This window comes from Tursiops truncatus, chromosome 15, assembly GCF_011762595.2.
Source record: "Tursiops truncatus isolate mTurTru1 chromosome 15, mTurTru1.mat.Y, whole genome shotgun sequence".
In the NCBI taxonomy this organism is placed as follows: domain Eukaryota; kingdom Metazoa; phylum Chordata; class Mammalia; order Artiodactyla; family Delphinidae; genus Tursiops; species Tursiops truncatus.
This window is the reverse complement of record NC_047048.1, coordinates 59,594,444-59,613,982: the sequence shown is the minus strand read 5'-3', so window position 1 is coordinate 59,613,982 and position 19,539 is coordinate 59,594,444. Positions and strand designations below refer to the sequence as shown.

Below are 19,539 nucleotides of genomic sequence, written 5' to 3'. Positions count from 1 at the left end.
AGACTCAGCGTAGCTTCACCTGCCTTTTGATGACTTCAGGTTTCAAGGAACTTAAGCTTTCCATGGAAGGTGTTTTGGCTGGTACTTGGGCTTCACACAGCACATTTTATTATTTGTGCAGAAAACATAGACCCTTTCCTTCCTGAAACATTTCTGGCGGCATTTGCCATGACGATTCCAGCATTTTCGGGTGCTACCTGATAAGAAAGAAGAACAGAGACAGTGTCAGTCTTAAGAAGAGGTAGATTCTGGATTTGAAATGTCTGTAAAAGGATTAGAACAGATGAGATAGAGGGTGCTCAGTTTCCTTTGACTCTGACCCTGGTCCTCTCTTTTATTCCCTTCTTCTCCCTTTCGAAAAATTGTAGTAAAATACAAATTACATAAAGTTTATCAGTTTAAGTATTTTAAAGCGTACAGTCCAGCGGCATTAATTACACTCACAATGTTGTGCAACCATCATCACCGTCTAGTTCCAGAACTTTTTAATCATCCCAAACAGAAACCCTGCACCCATTAAGCATTTTCATTTCTCCTCTCCTCATCCCTGAGCAACCACCAATATGCCCTCCTTGCTATAGACTTGCCTAATCTAGATATTTTATGCCAATGGAATCATATAATGTGCAGCATTTGGGGCCTGGCTTCTTTTTACTTAGCATAATATTTTCAGCATTCATCTGTACTGTTTTTATAATTAAAAAAATTGAAGCATAGTTGATTTACAATATTGTGTTAGTTTCAGGTGTAGAGCACAGTGCTAGATATTCTTTTCAGATTCTTTTCCCTTATAGGTTATTACAAAATATTGAGTATAGGGCTTCCCTGGTGGCGCAGTGGTTGAGAGTCCGCCTGCCGATGCAGGGGATGCGGGTTCATGCCCCGGTCCGGGAAGATCCCACATGCCGCGGAGCGGCTAGGCCCGTGAGCCACGGCTGCTGAGCCTGCGCGTCTGGAGCCTGTGCTCCGCAACGGGAGAGGCCACAACAGTGAGAGGCCCGCGTACCGCAAAAAAAAAAAAAAATATATATATATATATATATTGAGTATAGTTCCCTGTGCTATACTGTAGGTCCTTGTTGGTTATCTCTTTTTATATATAGTAGAGCATATATGTTATTCTCAACCTCCTAATTTATGTCTCTCCCCACTCTCCTTTCCCCTTTGGTAACCATAAGTTTTTTTTGGAAGTCTGTGAGTCTGTTTCTGTTTTGTAAATAAGTTCATTTGTATCATATTTTAGATTCCACGTATAAGTGATATTATATGATATTTGTCTTTCCCTATATGGCTTCACTTAGTATGATCATCTCCAGGTCCATCCATGTTGCTGCAGATGGAATTATTTCATTCTTTTTTATGGCTTAGTAGTATTTCATTGTGTTTGTATATATATACACACACACACTATACATATATATATATTTGGCTGAAATTCCATCAGTTTCTTCATATCCTTATTCTTGTTTTGTTTTGTCTTTGCCAAGGCCTATCATCAAGAAGGTGGCTGTACTTACGTTTTTTCAAATGGCGGTAAAATACACATGACATAAAATTTATGTTAACTATCTTAAAGTGCACAGTTCCGTGGTATTAAATATGTTCATATTGTTGTGCAACCATCACCACCATCCATTCCCATAACTCTTTTCATCTTGTAAAACTGAAATTCTATTCGCATTAAACAATAACTCCCCATTCTCCCCTCCTCCTAGCCCCTGGCAACAGCCATCCATATTTTTTTTTTTTTTTTTTTTTTTTTTTTTTTTTGCGGTAAGCGGGCCTCTCACTGTTGTGGCCTCTCCCGTTGCGGAGCACAGGCTCCGGATGCGCAGGCTCAGCGGCCATGGCTCACGGGTCCAGCCGCTCCGCGGCATGTGGGATCTTCCTGGACCAGGGCAGGAACCCGTGTCCCCTGCATCGGCAGGCGGACTCTCAACCACTGCGCCACCAGGGAAGCCCCCATATTGTTTTTGATACCTTTCCTGCCCCAGAATCTTGACTAACTGACAAACTCAAGACTTGCAAAAACAGCTCTCAAAAGAACTGCTCTGACAGTTTTGGGGATGGGATTGCACCAATGGCCTCAACCAAGAGGCACAAAAATCTGGAAGTTTCTCATTATTCCAAACACAAGTTTTGCAGCAGTTAAAGATGAAATCTACTACTTGACCCAAACAAGAACATGCACCCCTCTCTTCTCTTTATTCTATCAAAACTCCAAGCTGCCCTGACTTGGGTCTTCAGCTGCTCCCTGATGTCCATCAGCTGAATAAAGTCTGTAACCTCTATCTGTGTCAGTGAAACTACTTTCTTTAGGCAGTTTGGTGCCGTGACTATTCTTTATTTCATTCATTTTGTGTTTATTATTTCCTTCTTTCTGTTGTAGGTTTAGACCAAGTTTATTTTGTGATTAGGAATAAGTTTTCTTTGAGATTATTTTTTTGACCAGTATGGGGGAGACTAGGGAAAATTCGTGTTTTAGAGGAAAACTTGGCTCAAATAGGGAAATTTTGCTCGCCAGGGGATGTTTGTCAATGAGATGTTCGGAGACGTTTTTAGTTGTCACAACTGGTGTGGGGTGCTACTGGCGATTAATGAGGCCGAAGGTTCTGCTAAATATCTTGCAATGCACAGGACAGCCACAATAAAGAACTGTCTAGCCCCAAAAGCCAACAGTGCCAAAATGTCAATCATTGCCAACCGTGTCGGAAGTCCCTGGTCTAGACAGGTCACAGACTTCAGAGTTATCTGATTCTGATTACGTGGGAGTTTTACATCTCTATGAGCTCTTGATTCATGATTGTAATGCAAAAATAATTATTTCCTATATATTCAAGTAAATTCTGTTCCAGAGGGGTTCAATTGACTCCCTCCCTTCCTCTGCCCCATGGGGGAAAAAAGAACCAGTTTCTGTCTTGTAAATTCAAGAATCCCTTACTCCACTAATACCTTTATGCTTTTTAAAATTTTTCTAAAAAATATTTTAGTAGAGTATAGTTGAGTTATAATGTTGTGTTAGTTTCAGGTGTACAGTAAAGTGATTCAGTTATACCTATACATATATTCATTCTTTTTCGGATTCTTTTCTCATATAGGTTATCATAGAATACTGAGTAGAGTTCCCTGTGTTATACAGTAGGTCCTTGTTGGTTATCTATTATATATAGTAGTGTGTGTATACCTTTATGCTTTAAACCAGTTACAAAATCTGCCTTGTTCTCTCATTATGAGTTAAATAAAATCTTTAACATGTGTTCATTTTTATATCTGTATGAGAATCATTAGTTTACTTTAAAAAATTATCTTTTACAACTTCTCTGGAACCTTGAGCAAACTATCATCACAAGCACCAGATCCTGAAAAAATAAACTGTGAGAAATCTGGGGTTTTACTTCAGTCAGATGGATTATGGAGACTAAGATGGCTGTGGGGTATTTCTCAACTGCCTGAAACGAAGCTTGGTAAAAAGTTTGACCCATCACACTCTTTAAGTTCCTTTAAAACTTAAAAGTTATTCTAAGACAATATTGGTATGGAACTTTTAATTTGACAGTGGGGATTGCTCCAGGAACTGTCCCACCTATTGAAACCCCCAAAGTCTGGATTTGAAAGCTCCACCACATGTAAACTGGGAGATATTGAGCAAGTGACTTCCCTTCACAGAGCTTCATTTTTCTCTTTTGAAAACAAAAGACATAATAGCACCGATCTTAGAGAGCTGTATGTAGTAAATAAGATATTATAAAATCTGCTAGCATTAAAGATTTCAGAAGTGCAGTGACAGATATAATTAGGAATTAAAGAAAATTCTTTTCAGAAAAAAGTCTAACTTGAAAGGGATACAAAAGCAAATAATCTCAACGGACAATATTTTAAGAGAAATAGAAGAGAAAAAAGAGAAAAAATGTAAAAATTTTAAAAAAGAAATGGGATATCTTCTTCAGGCTGAGATGGAGTGACAGGAGCCATATTGATTTTCCTGCTTTAAACAACAAGATAATTGGACAAAATGTATAGGAAACAATGATTTTCAAACATGATCCCGGAGAGAAGGGAAACAAACAAGATGAGCCCTCTGGTTGCACCAGTTTACGGACTAGAAGCAGTTTCTGGGCTGTAGTGCAGGAAGAGGAATTCAAACAAGCTCTGGTGATCTTACTGAATGGAGGATATAGAAATTGAGGTTCGAGGAGTTCAAGGAGGTCAAGTCAGCTAGAATCTGTGGGTCACAGAATCAAAGAAGAGGGGGCTATACACAGACAGAGAGAGACACACACACAAAGGGGGCGTACTATAGAGCTCTGCAGAGCACTCCTCTAGTCTTTAGGTATTATCTGTGCAAGTGTAAGGGGAAACTACCAAAGGCCTAGGAAAGAACCACCAAAAAGAAGTAGGCAAAACAATTCCCAGCGATCACACAGGGCTGGGAATATCTTGTGTCCCCACCTGCCTGAGTGGAAAGACCTTGTAAAATCTTCAGCACGGTGGGGCTAAATTACCCCTAGATTAAAGGATGTCACATACCCATCCTAAAAAGATTAAATGCCAATCTTGAAAGGATTCATCTGATTCCAACTAACTGCATACCAGAACAAAAACCAATACTCTTTAAAGGAAAAAAAAAAATTCCAGTAACCAAAAGTATAAAATCCACAGTGCAAAGAATCCAAATAATTTTCCAGGCATTAAAAAAAAAAAAAAAAAAAAAAAGCAGGAAAGTATGAACGACAACCGGGATAAAATCAATCAACAGATCCAGAAATGACAAAGATTATGGAACTAGCAGACAAGAATGATGAAACGACTATTATAAATACACTTCATAAGCTCAAGAAGATTGAGGAAAACATGAACATTATGAGGAGAGAAATAAAGACGTAAAAACTTCACATGAAAATATTTGGCAGATATATACTACTGTATGTAAACTAGATAAACAACAAGAACCTACTGTACAGCACAGGGAATTATATTCAATATCTTGTAATAATCTATAATGGAAATAATCTGAAAAGTTACCTATATAGTCATATATATAAAACTGAATCACTTTGCTATACACTTGAAGCATTGCAAATCAACTATACTTCAATAAAAAATATTGGAAAAAAAAGAAGAAAAATTTTCTAGTTTATCCAATGGTAAATTTGTTCAAATGATACCTATAAGTAGTAAAAATCAGACAAACAAAACTGAAATAAACCCCTAAATGATTAAAAAAACTTGAGATGAAACATTAAATATTAAATGAAAAACATACTTAGTGATGTTAACAATAGAGTACACACTGCAGAAGTAAAGATAAATGAACTTGAAGACATAGCAACAGAAACTATCCAAAAGGAAGTAGAGAGAAAAAATATTGAGAAAAAAAACCCCAAAACAGAACATCAGTGACCCATGGGACAATAATAAGCAGTATAATTTACATACAATCAAATTACCAAAAGGAGAGGAAAGGGGAGGGACAGAAACTTTTCTTTTTTTTTTTAAATTTTTGAATTTTATTTTATTCATTTTTTTATACAGCAGGTTCTTATTAGTCATCAATTTTACACACATCAGTGTATACATGTCAATCCCAATTGCCCAATTCATCACACCACCAGCCCTCTGCCACTTTCCCTGCTTGGTGTCCATACGTTTGTTCTCTATATCTGTGTCTCAATTTCTGCCCTGCAAACCGGTTCATCTGTACCATTTTTCTAGGTTCCACATATGTGAGTTAATATACAATATTTGTTTTTCTCTTTCTGACTTACTTCACTCTGTATGACAGTCTCTAGATCCAACCACGTCTCTACAAACGACCCAATTTCATTCCTTTTTATGGCTGAGTGATATTCCATTGTGTATATGTACCACATTTTCTTTATCCATTAGTCTGTCAATGGCATTTAGGTTGCTTCCATGTCCTGGCTACTGTAAATAGTGCTGCAATGAACATTGGGGTGCATGTGTCTTTTTGGGTTTTTTTTGTGTGTGTGTGGTACGTAGGCCTCTCACTGTTGTGGCCTCTCCCATTGCGGAGCACAGGCTCTGGACGCGCAGGCTCAGCGGTCATGGCTCATAGGCCCAGCCGCTCTGCGGCATGTGGGATCTTCCTAGACCAGGGCACGAATCCGTGTCCCTTGCATTGGCAGGCGGATTCCCAACCACTGCGCCACCAGGGAAGCCCTGCATGTGTCTTTTTGAATTATGGTTTTCTCTGGGTATATGCCCAGTAGTGGCATTGCTGGATCATATGGTAATTTTATTTTTAGTTTTTTAAGGAACCTCCATACTGTTCTCCATAGTGGCTGTATCAATTTACATTCCCACCGACAGTGCAAGAGGGTTCCCTTTTCTCCACACCCTCTCCAGCATTTGTTGTTTGTAGATTTTCTGATGACACCCATTCTAACTGGTGTGAGGTGGTACCTCATTGTAGTTTTGATTTGCATTTCTCTACTAATTAGTGATGTTGAGCAGCTTTTTATGTGCTTCTTGGCCACCTGTGTGTCTTCTTTGGAGAAATGTCTATTTAGGTTTTCTGCCCATTTTTGGATTGGGTTGTTTGTTTTTTTAATAGTGAGCTGCATGAGCTGTTTATATATTTTGGAGATTAATCCTTTGTCTGTTGATTGGTTTGCAAATATTTTCTCCCATTCTGAGGCAGAAACAGTTTTTAAAGAAATACTGGTTGAAAAGTTTCAAGTTTGATGAAAATTATAAACCCATAGAATCCAGAACCTCAGTGAACCCCAAGCAGAATAAAATCTAAAGAAAACTATGTGGGCTTCCCTGGTGGCGCAGTGGTTGGGAGTCCGCCTGCCGATGCAGGGGACACGGGTTCGTGCCCTGGTCCGGGAAGATCCCACATGCCGCGGAGCAGCTGGGCCCGTGAGTCATGGCCGCTGAGCCTGCGCGTCCGGAGCCTGTGCTCCGCGACGGGAGAGGCCACAGCAGTGGGAGGCCCGCGTACCGCATTAAAAAAAAAAAAAAGAAAAGAAAGAAAGCTATGCAAAGCCATAACATAATCAAACTTTTGAAAATCACGTTAAAAATCTTAAAACCAGCTAGAGGAAAAGACACATTAAGTACGTGGGAAAAACGGTAACAATAATAGAAGACTTCTTATCAGAAACCATACACAAGAAGACAGTAGAAAGATATCTTTAAAACAACAAAAGGAAAAAAGACAATCCAGAATTCTTTACACAGCAAAAGTCCTCCCCAAATGGAGAAATAGACTTTCAGATTTTTAAAAACTAAGAAGATTTGAAGAGTAATGTCAGCAACATTACTACTCTCCTCCTACAAAAACACCAATTTGGCAACCATCCAAACATGAAGATATAAAACTTAGAGCAACCATTAAAAAAAAAGAGGTATAACTATTAAGGCAATACTGGATACAGATTGGAATCATAAAAAGAGTCAAGTAATCTGAAAGAGGGGAAGCAAAGAAGATAAAGTGAACAAAGAAAGGATAGGCAGATAGAAAACAAATAGACGGTAGGTTAAATGCAACCATATTGATAATTATATTAAGCATAAATGATCTGCACATCCCAATTAAAAGGCAGAAATTGTCAGATTGGATGAAAAAGCAAGACCTAATCACATGCTGTCTATAAGAAATTCATTCTAAATGTAGAGACATAGCTATATTAAAAGTAAAAAGATAAAAAAATACCATGAAATCACTAATCAAAGGAAAGCTGCAGTATTATTAACATATTAGCTATGCTAATATTTAAAAAGTAGATTTCAGAACCAACTAAATTACTAAGTATAAACAGGTCATTTCATGATGACAGTCTCAATTTATCAAAAAGACATATTAATCCTAAATCAAATACACCAAAAAACAGAGCTTGAAAATACATGAAACAAAAAGCTGAAAGAACTGAAAGGAGAAATAGACAAATTCACAATTATAATTTCAGATTTCAACATTCCTTTCTCAACAATTGATAGAACAAGTTAATAGAAGATATAGAATACTTGAACTAATGAGTTTATCAACTAACTTAATAGATATTTACAGAACACTCCAAGTGCTCACAGAATATTCACCAAGATATACCATTGGTGGTATATCTCAAGATATACCAAGATATATTATTGGTGGTATATCTCAAGATATACCAAGATATACCATGTATTCTGGGTAATACAGGATCTCAATAAAAATGGAAGGATTGAAGTCTTACAAAGGTGATGTCTGTCCACAATAGAGTTAAACTAAAAATTAATAATAGATATGCACCTGGAAAATCCCTAAATACTAGAAAATTGAACAATGTACTGGTAAATAACTAATGGGTAAAAGAGAAATCAGAAGAGAAATTCGAGAAGTTTGAATTGACTAAAATTAAAAGTACAATACATAAAAATATTTGTGGAACCAAGATAAAGTAGTAATTAGAGGGAGAGTTATACTTTAAAAAGCGTATTTTAGATAGAATGGTCTTAAATCAATGATCAATACTTATATCTTAAGAAGTGAGAAAAATAAGAGCAAGTGATACCTCATTGTAGTTTTTTTTTTTTTTACATCTTTATTGGAGTATAATTGCTTTACAATGGTGTGTTAGTTTCTGCTTTATAACAAAGTGAATCAGTTATACATAAACATATGTTCCCATATCTCTTCCCTCTTGCGTCTCTCTCCCTCCCACCCTCCCTATCCCACCCACCTAGGTGGTCACAAACCACCAAGCTTATCTCCCTGTGCTATGCGGCTGCTTCCCACTAGCTATCTATTTTACGTTTGGTAGTGTATATATGTCCATGCCACTCTCTCACTTTGTCACAGATTACCCTTCCCCCTCCCCATATCCTCAAGTCCATTCTCTAGTAGGTCTGTGTCTTTATTCCTGTCTTACCCCTAGGTTCTTCATGACATTTTTTTCCCTTAAATTCCATATATATGTGTTAGCATATGGTATTGGTTTTTCTCTTTCTGACTTACTTCACTCTGTATGACAGACTCTAAGTCCATCCACCACACTACAAATATCTCAATTTCGTTTCTTTTTATGGCTGAGTAATATTCCATTGCATATATGTGCCACATCTTCCTTATCCATTCATCTGTCGATGGACATTTAGGTTGATTCCATGTTCTGGTTATTGTAAATAGAGCTGCAATGAACACTTTGGTACATGACTCTTCTTGAATTATGGTTTTCTCAGGGTATATGCCAAGTAGTGGGATTGCTGGGTTGTATGGTAGTTCTTTTTTAGTTTTTTAAGGAATGTCCATACTGTTCTCCATAGTGGCTATATCAATTTACATTCCCACCAACAGTGTAGGAGTGTTCCCTTTTCTCCACACCCTCTCTAGCATTTATTATTTCTAGACTTTTTTTTTTTTTTTTTTTTTTTTGCGGTACACGGGCCTCTCACTGTTGTGGCCTCTCCCATTGCGGGGCACAGGCTCCGGACGCGCAGGCTCAGCGGCCATGGCTCACGGGCCCAGCCGCTCCGCGGCATGTGGGATCCTCCCGGACCGGGGCACGAACCCGTGTCCCCTGCATCGGCAGGCGGACTCTCAACCGCTGCACCACCAGGGAAGCCCTCTAGACTTTTTAATGATGGTAATTCTGACCAGTTTGAGGTGGTACCTCGTTAGAGTTTTGATTTGCATTTCTCTAATAATTAGTGATGTTGAGCATCTTTTCATGTCCCTACTGGCCATCTGTATGTCTTCTTTGGAGAATTGTCTGTTAAGGTCTTATGCCCATTTTTTTATTGGGCATATACCCAGACAAAACTATAATTCAAAAAGATACATGCACCCCTCTGTTCATAGCAGCACTATTCACAATAGCCAAAACATGGAAACAACCTAAATGTCCATCGACAGATGAATGGATAAAGAAAATGTGCTACATATATACAGTGGAATACTACTCAGCCATAAAAAAGAATGAAGTAATGCCATTTGCATCAACATGGATACAACTAGAGATTATCATACTAAGTGAAGTGAGTCAGAAAGAGAAAGACAAATACCATATGATATCACTTATATGTGGAATCTAAAATATGGCACAAATGAACCAATCTACAAAACAGAAACAGACTCATAGCCATAGAGAACAGACTTGTGGTTGTCAAGGGAGGGGGTGGTGGGGGAGGGATGGACTAGGAGTGTGGGATTAGTAGATGCAAACTATTATATACAGTATGGATAAACAACAAGGTCCTACTGTATAGCACTGGGAACTATATTCAATATCCTGTGATAAACAATAATGGGAAAGAATATAAAAAAGAGAATGTCTGTATGTGTATAACTGAGTCACTTTCCTGTAGAGCAGAGATTGGCACAACATTGTAAATCAACTCTACTTCAATAAAAAAGACTGTATTTCAATACACTAGCAACAAACAACTGAACCTTTAAAAATATCATTTACAACAGCTTAAAAATACATAACAGTGATGAATTTAACAAAATATATGTGTATTAGTTTCATATCGTATTGCTGCTGTAGCAAAATTACCACAAACTTAGTGCCTTAAAACAACACAAATTTATTGTTTCACTGGGCTAAAGTCAAGGTGCCAGCAGGGCTGGTTCCTTCTGGAGACTCTCAGGGCAGAAGCTATTTTCTTCCCCTTTTCACTTTCTAACAACTACCTGTAATTCTTTGCTTATAACCACTTCCTTACATTACTACAACCATTTTCTTATCTTCTCCTCCACAATCTGATCTCCTGCTGCCCTCTTATTAGGTCTCTTGTGATTACATTGAGTCCACCCAGAAAACCCAAGATAATCTCCCCATCTCAAGACACATGCAAAATCTCTTTTACCATGTAAGGTAACATATTCATGGGTTTTGGGGATTAGGACTTGGACATCTCTGGGGAGTCATTATTCAGCCTACTACAATATGCAAAATATAAAAACCACAAAACATTTCAGAGAAAGAAAGGAAGACATAAAGAAATCGAGAGAGATACCATGTTCATGGATTCAAAGACTTAATTTTGATAAGATCTCAATTCTCCTTAAATTGATCAATGCAGTCCCAAGAATATTTCCAGCAGGCTATTTTGTAGAATTGAAAAGCTGATTCTAAAATTTATATGAAAATGCAATTGACCTAAAACAGATAAAACAATCTGAAAAAGAATGAAGTTGGAAGACTCACAGTACCTGATTTTAAGGTTTACTGCAAAGTCATAGTAACCAAGACAATGTGGTATTGGCATAAGAATAGACATGTAGGTCAGTGGAATGGCAGAAAGAGTCCATAAACAAATCCCAACCTATATGGTCAACTGATTTTCAACAAAGGTGCCAAGGTAATTCAAAGGGGGAAAAGGAAATTCTTTTCATTAAATGATGCCGCACATCCATATGTAAATAAGTGAAACTCAACCCTTACCCCACACTGTACACAAAATGAATCATGGACCTAAAATGTAAGAGCTAAAACAATAGAACATCTGGAAGAAACCATAGGAGAAAATGTTTCTGACCTTGTGTCAAGCAAGATTTTTTTTAGATAAGATACAAAAACATGAGCCACAAAAGAAAAAATGAACACATTGGACTTCTTCAAAACTAAAAGTTCTTACCTTTCAAAAGACACTGTTAAGTAAATCAAAAGGTAATTTACAGTCTGGAAGAAAATATTTACAAAGCATACATCTTTTAAAAAATGTTTATCTAGAATATGTAGAACACACAACTCAACAAAAAACCTGATTAAAAGTGGACACTACAACAAAGAAGACATATACATGGCAAATAAGCACATCAAAGTGTGTTTAATATGATTAGTCATTAAGTATTTTAGCCATCAGTAAAACAACAGTTAAAACTACATACCCACTAGAATGGCTAAAATTAAAAGACAGACAATACCATGTGTTGACAATGATGTGAAGCAACTGTAAATCTCTTATTGCGAATGGGAATGCAAAATAGTATAGCCACTTTGGAAAACAGTTTGCAGTTTTTTATAAATTTTATCATAGCCTTATCATACAACCCAGCAACTCCACCCTTAGGTATTTACTCTAGAGAAATGAAAACTTCATTGGACCATTCATAGTAGCTCTATTTATAATAGCTAAAAACTGGAAACTGCTCAAATATCTAACAGCTAGTTAATTGATAAACAAATTGTGGTATGTATTCATACAATGGAATACTACTCAGCAACACAGGGTAACAAGATATCGATACATGAACAACATGGATGAATTGCAAAAGCATTATGCTAAGTTAAAGAATCCAGGCACAAAAGCCATTCTGTTGTTTAATTCTAAGAAGCCAAACTAAAGTGACACAATGTAGATTAGTCATAGCTGGTGGCTGGGGGACTGGGGAGGCGACTGCAAAGGGGCATGAGAGATCTTTTTGGGGTAACGGAAGTGTATTATACTACAACTGTGGTAGTGGCTACCTGGATGTATACATTTGTTGAAACTCATGTTGTATACTTAAAATGTGGACATTTAGGGCTTCCCTGGTGGTGCAGTTGTTGAGAATCTGCCTGCCAATGCAGGGGACATGGGGTCAAGCCCTGGTCCGGGAAGATCCCACATGACGCGGAGCTACTAAGCCTGTGCGCCACAACTACCGAGCCTGCACTCTAGAGCCCGTGAGCCACAACTACTGGAGCCTGCGTGCATAGAGCCCGTGCTCCAACAAGAGAGGCCACCACAATGAGAAGCCCACGCCCCACAACAGAGTGGCCCCCGCTCGCTGCAACTAGGAAAAGCGCGCGCGCAGCCAAAAATAAATAAATAAAATAAATAAATTTTTAAAAATGTGGACATTTAATCTTATGTAAATGATAACTCAATAAAACTGGTGAAAAAGAAATGATAAGGAAAAAATTCGATAGAAGGTGAGAAAAATCGATAGAAGGTGACAAATACTGAGGATAGGGAAAGGAGATTCAACAGAGACAAGGTGAGGCCTTGAGAAAGAAAATCAGAGCAAGATGTCAGAAAAAATACTACAAACTATAATTCAAGAAAACCTTCTTCAAATAAAAGATGACTTGAAAATGCCGAAGAAGTACACAGTATATCTGAGAATATTGGTGCGGAAGAAAGAACATACAGAAGTAATATGGAATATTTAAGTACAAATCCTGAAGTCCTCACTTTGAATAGGAATTATCAATATGAAATCATGAGGTATTTCACATATATTCAATGTGTTGACTTTCTCACCTGCTCTGAAAAGATATAGAAAGAAGGGCTAATTTAGTAGCATTAATGTCTCTAGCATCTAGATCACAGTTTTTAAATACCATTTTCCTACTTAAAAAATTAGGGCTTTTTGAAGAAATGGCTAATTCAAGGTCTGGTGCAGGAGTTGTACAAGATAAGCCCAGAATATCTTGTCACACCAGATAACCAGTTGTGTACCAGTGAAACTGCTTTTGTAAATTAATAAAAGGACGAAGTGCTAAGAAACCCTGTTTTCTCAAACCACACTTATCAGAATCTTTGTATCTGAAATCATATCGGCAAGGCTGGAACGTTACATTTTTCCCTGAGGAATCAAGTCTTTTTATACAGAAGAACAACCTTGATTTCAGAGCCAGGGACAGAGTGTCAGAGAAAGAGTTTGGGGATATAAAATTCCACATCTCTCTTAATTTTGTACTTCCGATGGAAATGGGACCTAGAACAGATGTTAACCTCTTTACACACCATCCTATGGCCCTTGAAGTCTACCAAACTCTGCTTCATTTACATTTTATCTAAAACTCTGCTATTCTCCTTAGTCCTATAATAACCTTATTTGTTCCTTCATTTGGTGAGATGTTCCACAGTTCCTTTGGTGTGTATCTTCCTTTGCTTCAGTAAGTTAATATGCTTAACTTTGTCAGACCGCAGGTGTGTCCTCGTGGTGTTTATAAGATGGACTTTATCACAAGGAAACTACCAAAGACTAACAGGGATATGTAAAATAAGGCTTAGGCTTCCACTGGCTGAGTTTCAGTAAGAATAAAGACTGCAGTGGGGACTTCCCTGGGGGCGCAGAGGTTAAGAATCTGCCTGCCAATGCAGGGGACACGGTTCGATCCCTGGTCCGGGAAGACAAATAAGCCCGTGCGCCAGAACTACTGAGCCTGCATGCCACAACTACTGAAGCCCACGTACCTAGAGCCCGTGCTTCGCAACAAGAGAAGCCACCGCAACGAGAAGTCCACGAACCACAACACAGTGGCCCCCGCTCGCCGCAACTAGAAAAAGCCCGTGTTTAGCAATGAAGACCCAAAGCAGCCAAAAATAAAATAAAATAAAAAACTTACGAAAAAAAGACTGCAATGAATGAAAAGTCATCAAATATATTTAAATCTATGAGTTTATGATGATATTAAAAACTATTTTGTCACATTTGGTGGATGATAGGAAAAGAAATCATTATCTTGCAGATTCATATGTAAAGAAAAATCGCCAAGCATTTATTCTGTCTTTCTTACATGAACTGTACTGCTGCATAACCAAATAGTAGATGATGAGGAGTGTCTTTATTATATTAGTATTCCAGCTAACTAGTGAAAATCACATAATAGAATATCACCGTTTTGCAATAGGCAAAGAATTAACGCATCTCAGCTTTGAGCATTAATTTGTCACTGAAAGAGAGATAACAAACATATTATTTGCCTTCTGATGAAAAAGGCAAATGCCATCCCCCAACGTTTTGCCAAAAAGCCTAGAACTTGAGCCTGATCAAACCTCTGGATCCAGTCACCAATTTGCAGGAAATACAGAGGTCCGAGGAACACGTTGAATTCACTTTGAATATGCGGTTAGCAAAATCTGTACTGTGGGAAACTATGGGTCAAATGACCCAACAGATAAATTATAGAGACAAGAAAGGGAAGAAGATATAACCAGTAAATTAAAACACTAAAAATCTTAAGAAATATTAGATTTTAAAAGTGAGCATGGCAAAAATAGGGTTTCTAGGGATGCAGCCCTGGCAATGAAACTATAAAGATGAGCAAATAGTTGATCGCTATAAAAGTCAGGATAGTACTTAATTTGGGGAGAGAGACAGTTGTGATGGGGCATAGGTGGAGGGGTTTTTGAGGTGACTGTCAATGTTCTGTTTATTGACCTGGATGGTGTTACAAGGGTGTGCGCTTTATAACAGTTCATTAAGCTGCACATTTGTTTTATGTGGTTTTCAGTATCTGTAATTGTGTTTTATTTTACAAAAAAGGTAAGAAAAAAATCCCCACCATTTAACAATGAAATCTCAATTTTTTTTGCGGTACGCAGGCCTCTCACTGTTGTGGCCTCTCCCGTTGCGGAGCACAGGCTCCGGACGCGCAGGCTCAGCGGCCATGGCTCACGGGCCCAGCCGCTCCGCGGCATGTGGGATCTTCCCGGACCGGGGCACGAACCCGTGTCCCATGCATCGGCAGGCGGACTCTCAACCACTGTGCCACCAGGGAAGTCCACAAGATAATACTTTTAAGAACTGAAATTTATCTAGAAAGGTCAGGGATTTCCAAATTTCAAAGAGCTTCTTTATATATTATTAGCTGAGCCTGGTAGATTCAGATAATACCACCTCACCATAAGCCACGGGAGGCAAAGGCTTGAGGGTCCGGCCAAAGAAACTTCCATTTAATATCCTTTACCATCACCACACCCAATAGGAAGTAGAGGGAAATACTCTCCCTAGGGGAAACTGGAGTACTTAAATCCACTTCCTGCAGCAGCAGCAGGAGGAGGCCTTAGAGCTCCACCAGAGCCCACACCTTGCCTCTGCCAGCCAGGATGATGATGGACCCACCAGCAAGCTAGAGACAGAGGCCTTCCTCCCCTCCCCCACTAAGGCCTGCTGGTCGACCTGAACATCTAGGAAGCAGAGATAAGTAATGTGAGAAGGACAGGGGCAAAAGAATCTCTTGCTACATACACCCAGATTGGTCTGGAGAAACTGCCAGAGAAGAGGGCATCTACCTTTTGCCCTCAGACTGCAGCCCAGGAAAATTGCTAACAGCATCGGCACAGCACATTATGGTGCCACCTGGAGGGGGTTTTAGAAATGGCTGAGGGAAGTGGCTGAGCTTCTCCCTCTCCTCTCCTGTGGCATAAAATAGACCCAGAAGGTCCCCAAGTTCCCTTGTGTCTCTAGTGAAGACAGGAAAACCAGTGATGATCTGCGAGCCTGAGAGACCCGTCAGGAGTAGATCCCTATGCAGAAGGCAGTGGGAGGGGCTGTGTGTGAACAGCCTAAACCTAGGGATCGGATGGAAGATTTGGCTGAGATGAAGGGCTGAGTCAGTGGGGCTCTCGACAGGACCAAGAGGTTTCATCAGTCACGGGATCACACACAATGAGGGACATCGTCCTAGAAGTCAGTGAAGGTCCAGCGCCGAGCCCTACCTCCTCACGCTCCTGCCCCAGGATCTTTGCACTTCACGTTCCCTCCAGCTTGAATGTTCTTCTCCACAAATCCACATGGATCACCCCTTATTCTCCCTCAGGTCACAGTGACCCATTCCATGAGCACCCCTTTAAAACAGCAAATCCACACCCCCCCCCCCGGTATTTGCTATCCCCTTTCTCACCTATTCTGCTCATTATACTCACCACCTGACATTTTGTATGTTTCAGTTATTTAAAATTTTTTTCTGTTTCTCTCAGTAGAATGTAAACTCCGAGAGGCTGAAGACTTTGCTTACCTTGTTTTGTTCTGATATGTTCACTGTGCTACCTCCTGCACCTATCAGAGTGCCTAGAACATGAAATCCATTCAATCATGTTTACTGAATGAACTAATAAATTAAATCATGACGTATCAAGTTACCTTCTCCTGAACCCAGGGGCTATCCTGGGAAGGAGCAGGGGAGCAGAAGGAGAAGTGCTCAAAGACTGAGTATTTATTCAAAAGAGACTGAATTAACTTGAAATGGTTTTAAACCAGGACTGATGAATATTTATTTAACTGCTGAGTTTAGGCACAGTCCCTAAGTGCCCTCCACCACCCCTCTCCCTAAACTGTCCCATCAGCCGGATGGAAGTTCCTGGGAAAATTTAGATGAGTTATATAAAATGAAGAAGTTACACTTGTTTTTGCATACCCAAATTTCAGTGTGTTCAATGTTGTGCCCCCAAACTGATATTGCTATACACACGCCTTTGTTGCAGCAGACTGAGAAGTGAGGAAATTGCAGCTCTGAGCCGCTGAGCTGCTTGCTGGAGGTCACAGAGTTAGAAAATGGTTGAGCAGTTTCTAACCTGGGTTCTAAGGCTTTCCTGTCTATCCCGAGCTGAGTGGTGTTTCAGGCATTTGCCACAGGCAAAATACAAGGGCTGAGGTGAGGAAATGCACACCTTCCGACCCTGTGGACAGGTGAGCTCAAAGCCTTGGCTGGGCAGAAGTTTCTGCCAGGTGAGCAAGAGGGGCCAGGTAGGTATGCTAGAGTTGGTGGAATGGGCAAGTCTGACCATGGCCCCCCTCTGCTTCAGCCTTCCCATGGCTCCCCCACCTGGCATTCAAGGCTCATCGAGACCTGGACATTGAGTGCTTCCTCAGCCTTACCCCTTGCCGCACCCTTAACCCACCCCTCCGTTCTGTGCCAGCTCACTGAAGGCACAGTGCTCTCTCCCACATCCGGACTTTTGCATTAGAGGATTTCTGCCCGGGACACCCTTCCTACTTCCACCTCTTCTCCTTCCCCTTCTAATTTCTAACCACTTTTCAGGACTCAAGAGTATCCCTCCGGGAGGACTCTCTTGGCCCTCAGCCAGGGCTGGTCCCTCCCATGTGCACCCCAGGACCCTAGATCCCCTCTATCACAGCTCACGGCACTCGGGGTTGTAAATGCTATTTCATCCCCCCTGCCCGTGGGATTCCGTGACCAGGTCTCTCTCTCCACACCTCCCCCTCCCCTGAAGAGGTCCAGGTTACCTGGAGTGAGCTGGGACAAGAGGAGCAGTGCGGCCAGAGTCAGCAACAGGAGCTTCATGGCTGGAAGTGGCCTAGTGAAGCTGCCAGTCCAATGCGATGGCAAAGCTAATGGGGGAGAGCTCTGGCCTCTCTGGCTCCCGTTCCCTTCGTCCAACCGGAACAGATGTCACCCGCACGTGCCCTCAGCCGCCCGTGGGTACAGCCCCCGCGCCCCCTGAGCCCCACAGAGTGCAGCCACACGTCCTGAAGTGGCACGCTTTCTTTTCTTCATTTAGGTCAAGCAACAAGGTCCGACCTCCAACCAAGGGACCACAAGGGGGCGCCACGCACACGGAGTCCGGAAGGTCCGGAAAAACTTCGCCGAGAAGGTGGCACTGAACAGCGCTTTGAGGAATAAATACAAAAACGCCAGGCAGATGAGCCTAAATGGTGTTCCAGGCAAAGGAAAGTCTGTACAAAGGCTTCTGTTGGTGTTGAATATGAGAAGTATGATGTAACTGGGGCGAAAACCGGCAGGAGAACGGTAGTAAGAGATGAAGCTCCCCTGACCAGCCTGGCTGTGCCGTCTCAGAAGTACTAGCAGCCACAGCCCCCTGTCATCTGAGGGCTACCCATGGGGTCAGGCCTTCTGGACGCCAGGCTGTGCCCCTTCCTCGGAGGTCCAAGAACCAGCTATTGGGGGGGGGGTCCCTCCTCTGAACTCTTAGGTTTTGAAAATCCGTTCTCTTCCCTCAATTCCTGCAGCCTGAGGGTGCTAGCTGCATTCTGTGGTTACTAATATCTGTTTCCTCAGGGTCCTCTTTTTGCTGTTTCTGCCTTCCGACAACAGTGTCACCAATTCCCTATATTAAATATCCTACGTGGCTTCCGTTTCCTGATTGGACCCTATTTGATACAGAGGTCAAGGGTATAAGATCATATATAGGGCTTACAAGACAAAATAACATTGAAAACCATTTCTGTAAGGGCAGAAAACAGATTGAGGAGGTTGAAGACTGAAAGGTAGAAAGAGAGAAGTGTAAACAACTCTTTCTAAAAGCTTTACAATGAAGAGGAGACAGTAGCTAGGAAGGGACTCAGTGCCTAAGGCCTGGAAATCCATGACTGTCGTTCACTTCTGTTAAGGAGGCTCATTTTTTCAAACATAATTAAGGCTCAATCAGGGAAGCAGCAGAACTGCTATCAGCATTATGGAACAAGGAATTTATTATAAGGATGAGATTCTATTCAATTGTGGGAGGAGCTGGGAAAGTAAAGATCTTTCTGGGTGGTAGTGGGGTCACTGAAGGAGCTGGTGTAGAAGTCCGTGAAAGGTTGTTTGCTCTTCAAAACTACTGCCTGTTTGAGTTCATAGAGAAGTGTTTAGTGGAGGGTCTGGGGACTGGTCGCTTGGTCAACAGGGCTGACAGTTGGGAAGGAGAGTAGACATGCAGCAGAGAACAGCAAGGATAGACTGAAACCCGTAGACACCCCTCACCACCTCTAACCAATGACAACCTTCAGAGCACAAGGATGCTGCTTCGTGTCCACCTCCCCAATCTCTTGCAAAAAAAAAAAAAAAAAAAAGAAAGAAAAAGAAAAGAGTTTGTGGCAAAGCTTAACTCAATTCCATACAGGGAAAGGAATTG

General features: G+C 40.5%; 1 protein-coding gene and 1 long non-coding RNA gene across 2 annotated transcripts in view; one reads left to right on the top strand and one right to left on the bottom strand.

The window, feature by feature from the left end:
* Positions 1-18,422, top strand: part of LOC117308348 (uncharacterized) — a 75,280-nt gene extending 56,858 nt beyond the window's left edge. Inside the window, exon 2 of the long non-coding RNA XR_012326261.1 lies at positions 18,187-18,422. This is a non-coding gene — a long non-coding RNA (uncharacterized lncRNA). The remainder of the gene's footprint in view (positions 1-18,186) is intronic.
* LOC109552642 (beta-defensin 36) lies at positions 18-18,208 on the bottom strand. Its single transcript, XM_033840997.2, has 2 exons — positions 17,912-18,208; positions 18-197 (listed from the first exon to the last, which is right to left on the bottom strand). The coding sequence occupies exons 1-2, from the start codon at positions 17,967-17,969 to the stop codon at positions 52-54; spliced, it is 204 nt and encodes a 67-aa protein (XP_033696888.2). The 5' UTR covers positions 17,970-18,208; the 3' UTR covers positions 18-51.
* Positions 18,423-19,539: the final 1,117 nt, after the last annotated feature.

Bases quoted from the DNA above. Each gene is read 5' to 3' on its own strand.
- LOC109552642 (XM_033840997.2), bottom strand. From the start codon at position 17,969: ATGAAGCTCCTGTTGCTGACTCTGGCCGCACTGCTCCTCTTGTCCCAG. The intron at 198-17,911 runs GTAACCTGGACC...CTTTCTTATCAG, and splicing joins CTTGTCCCAGCTCACTCCAG to GTAGCACCCGAAAATGCTGG.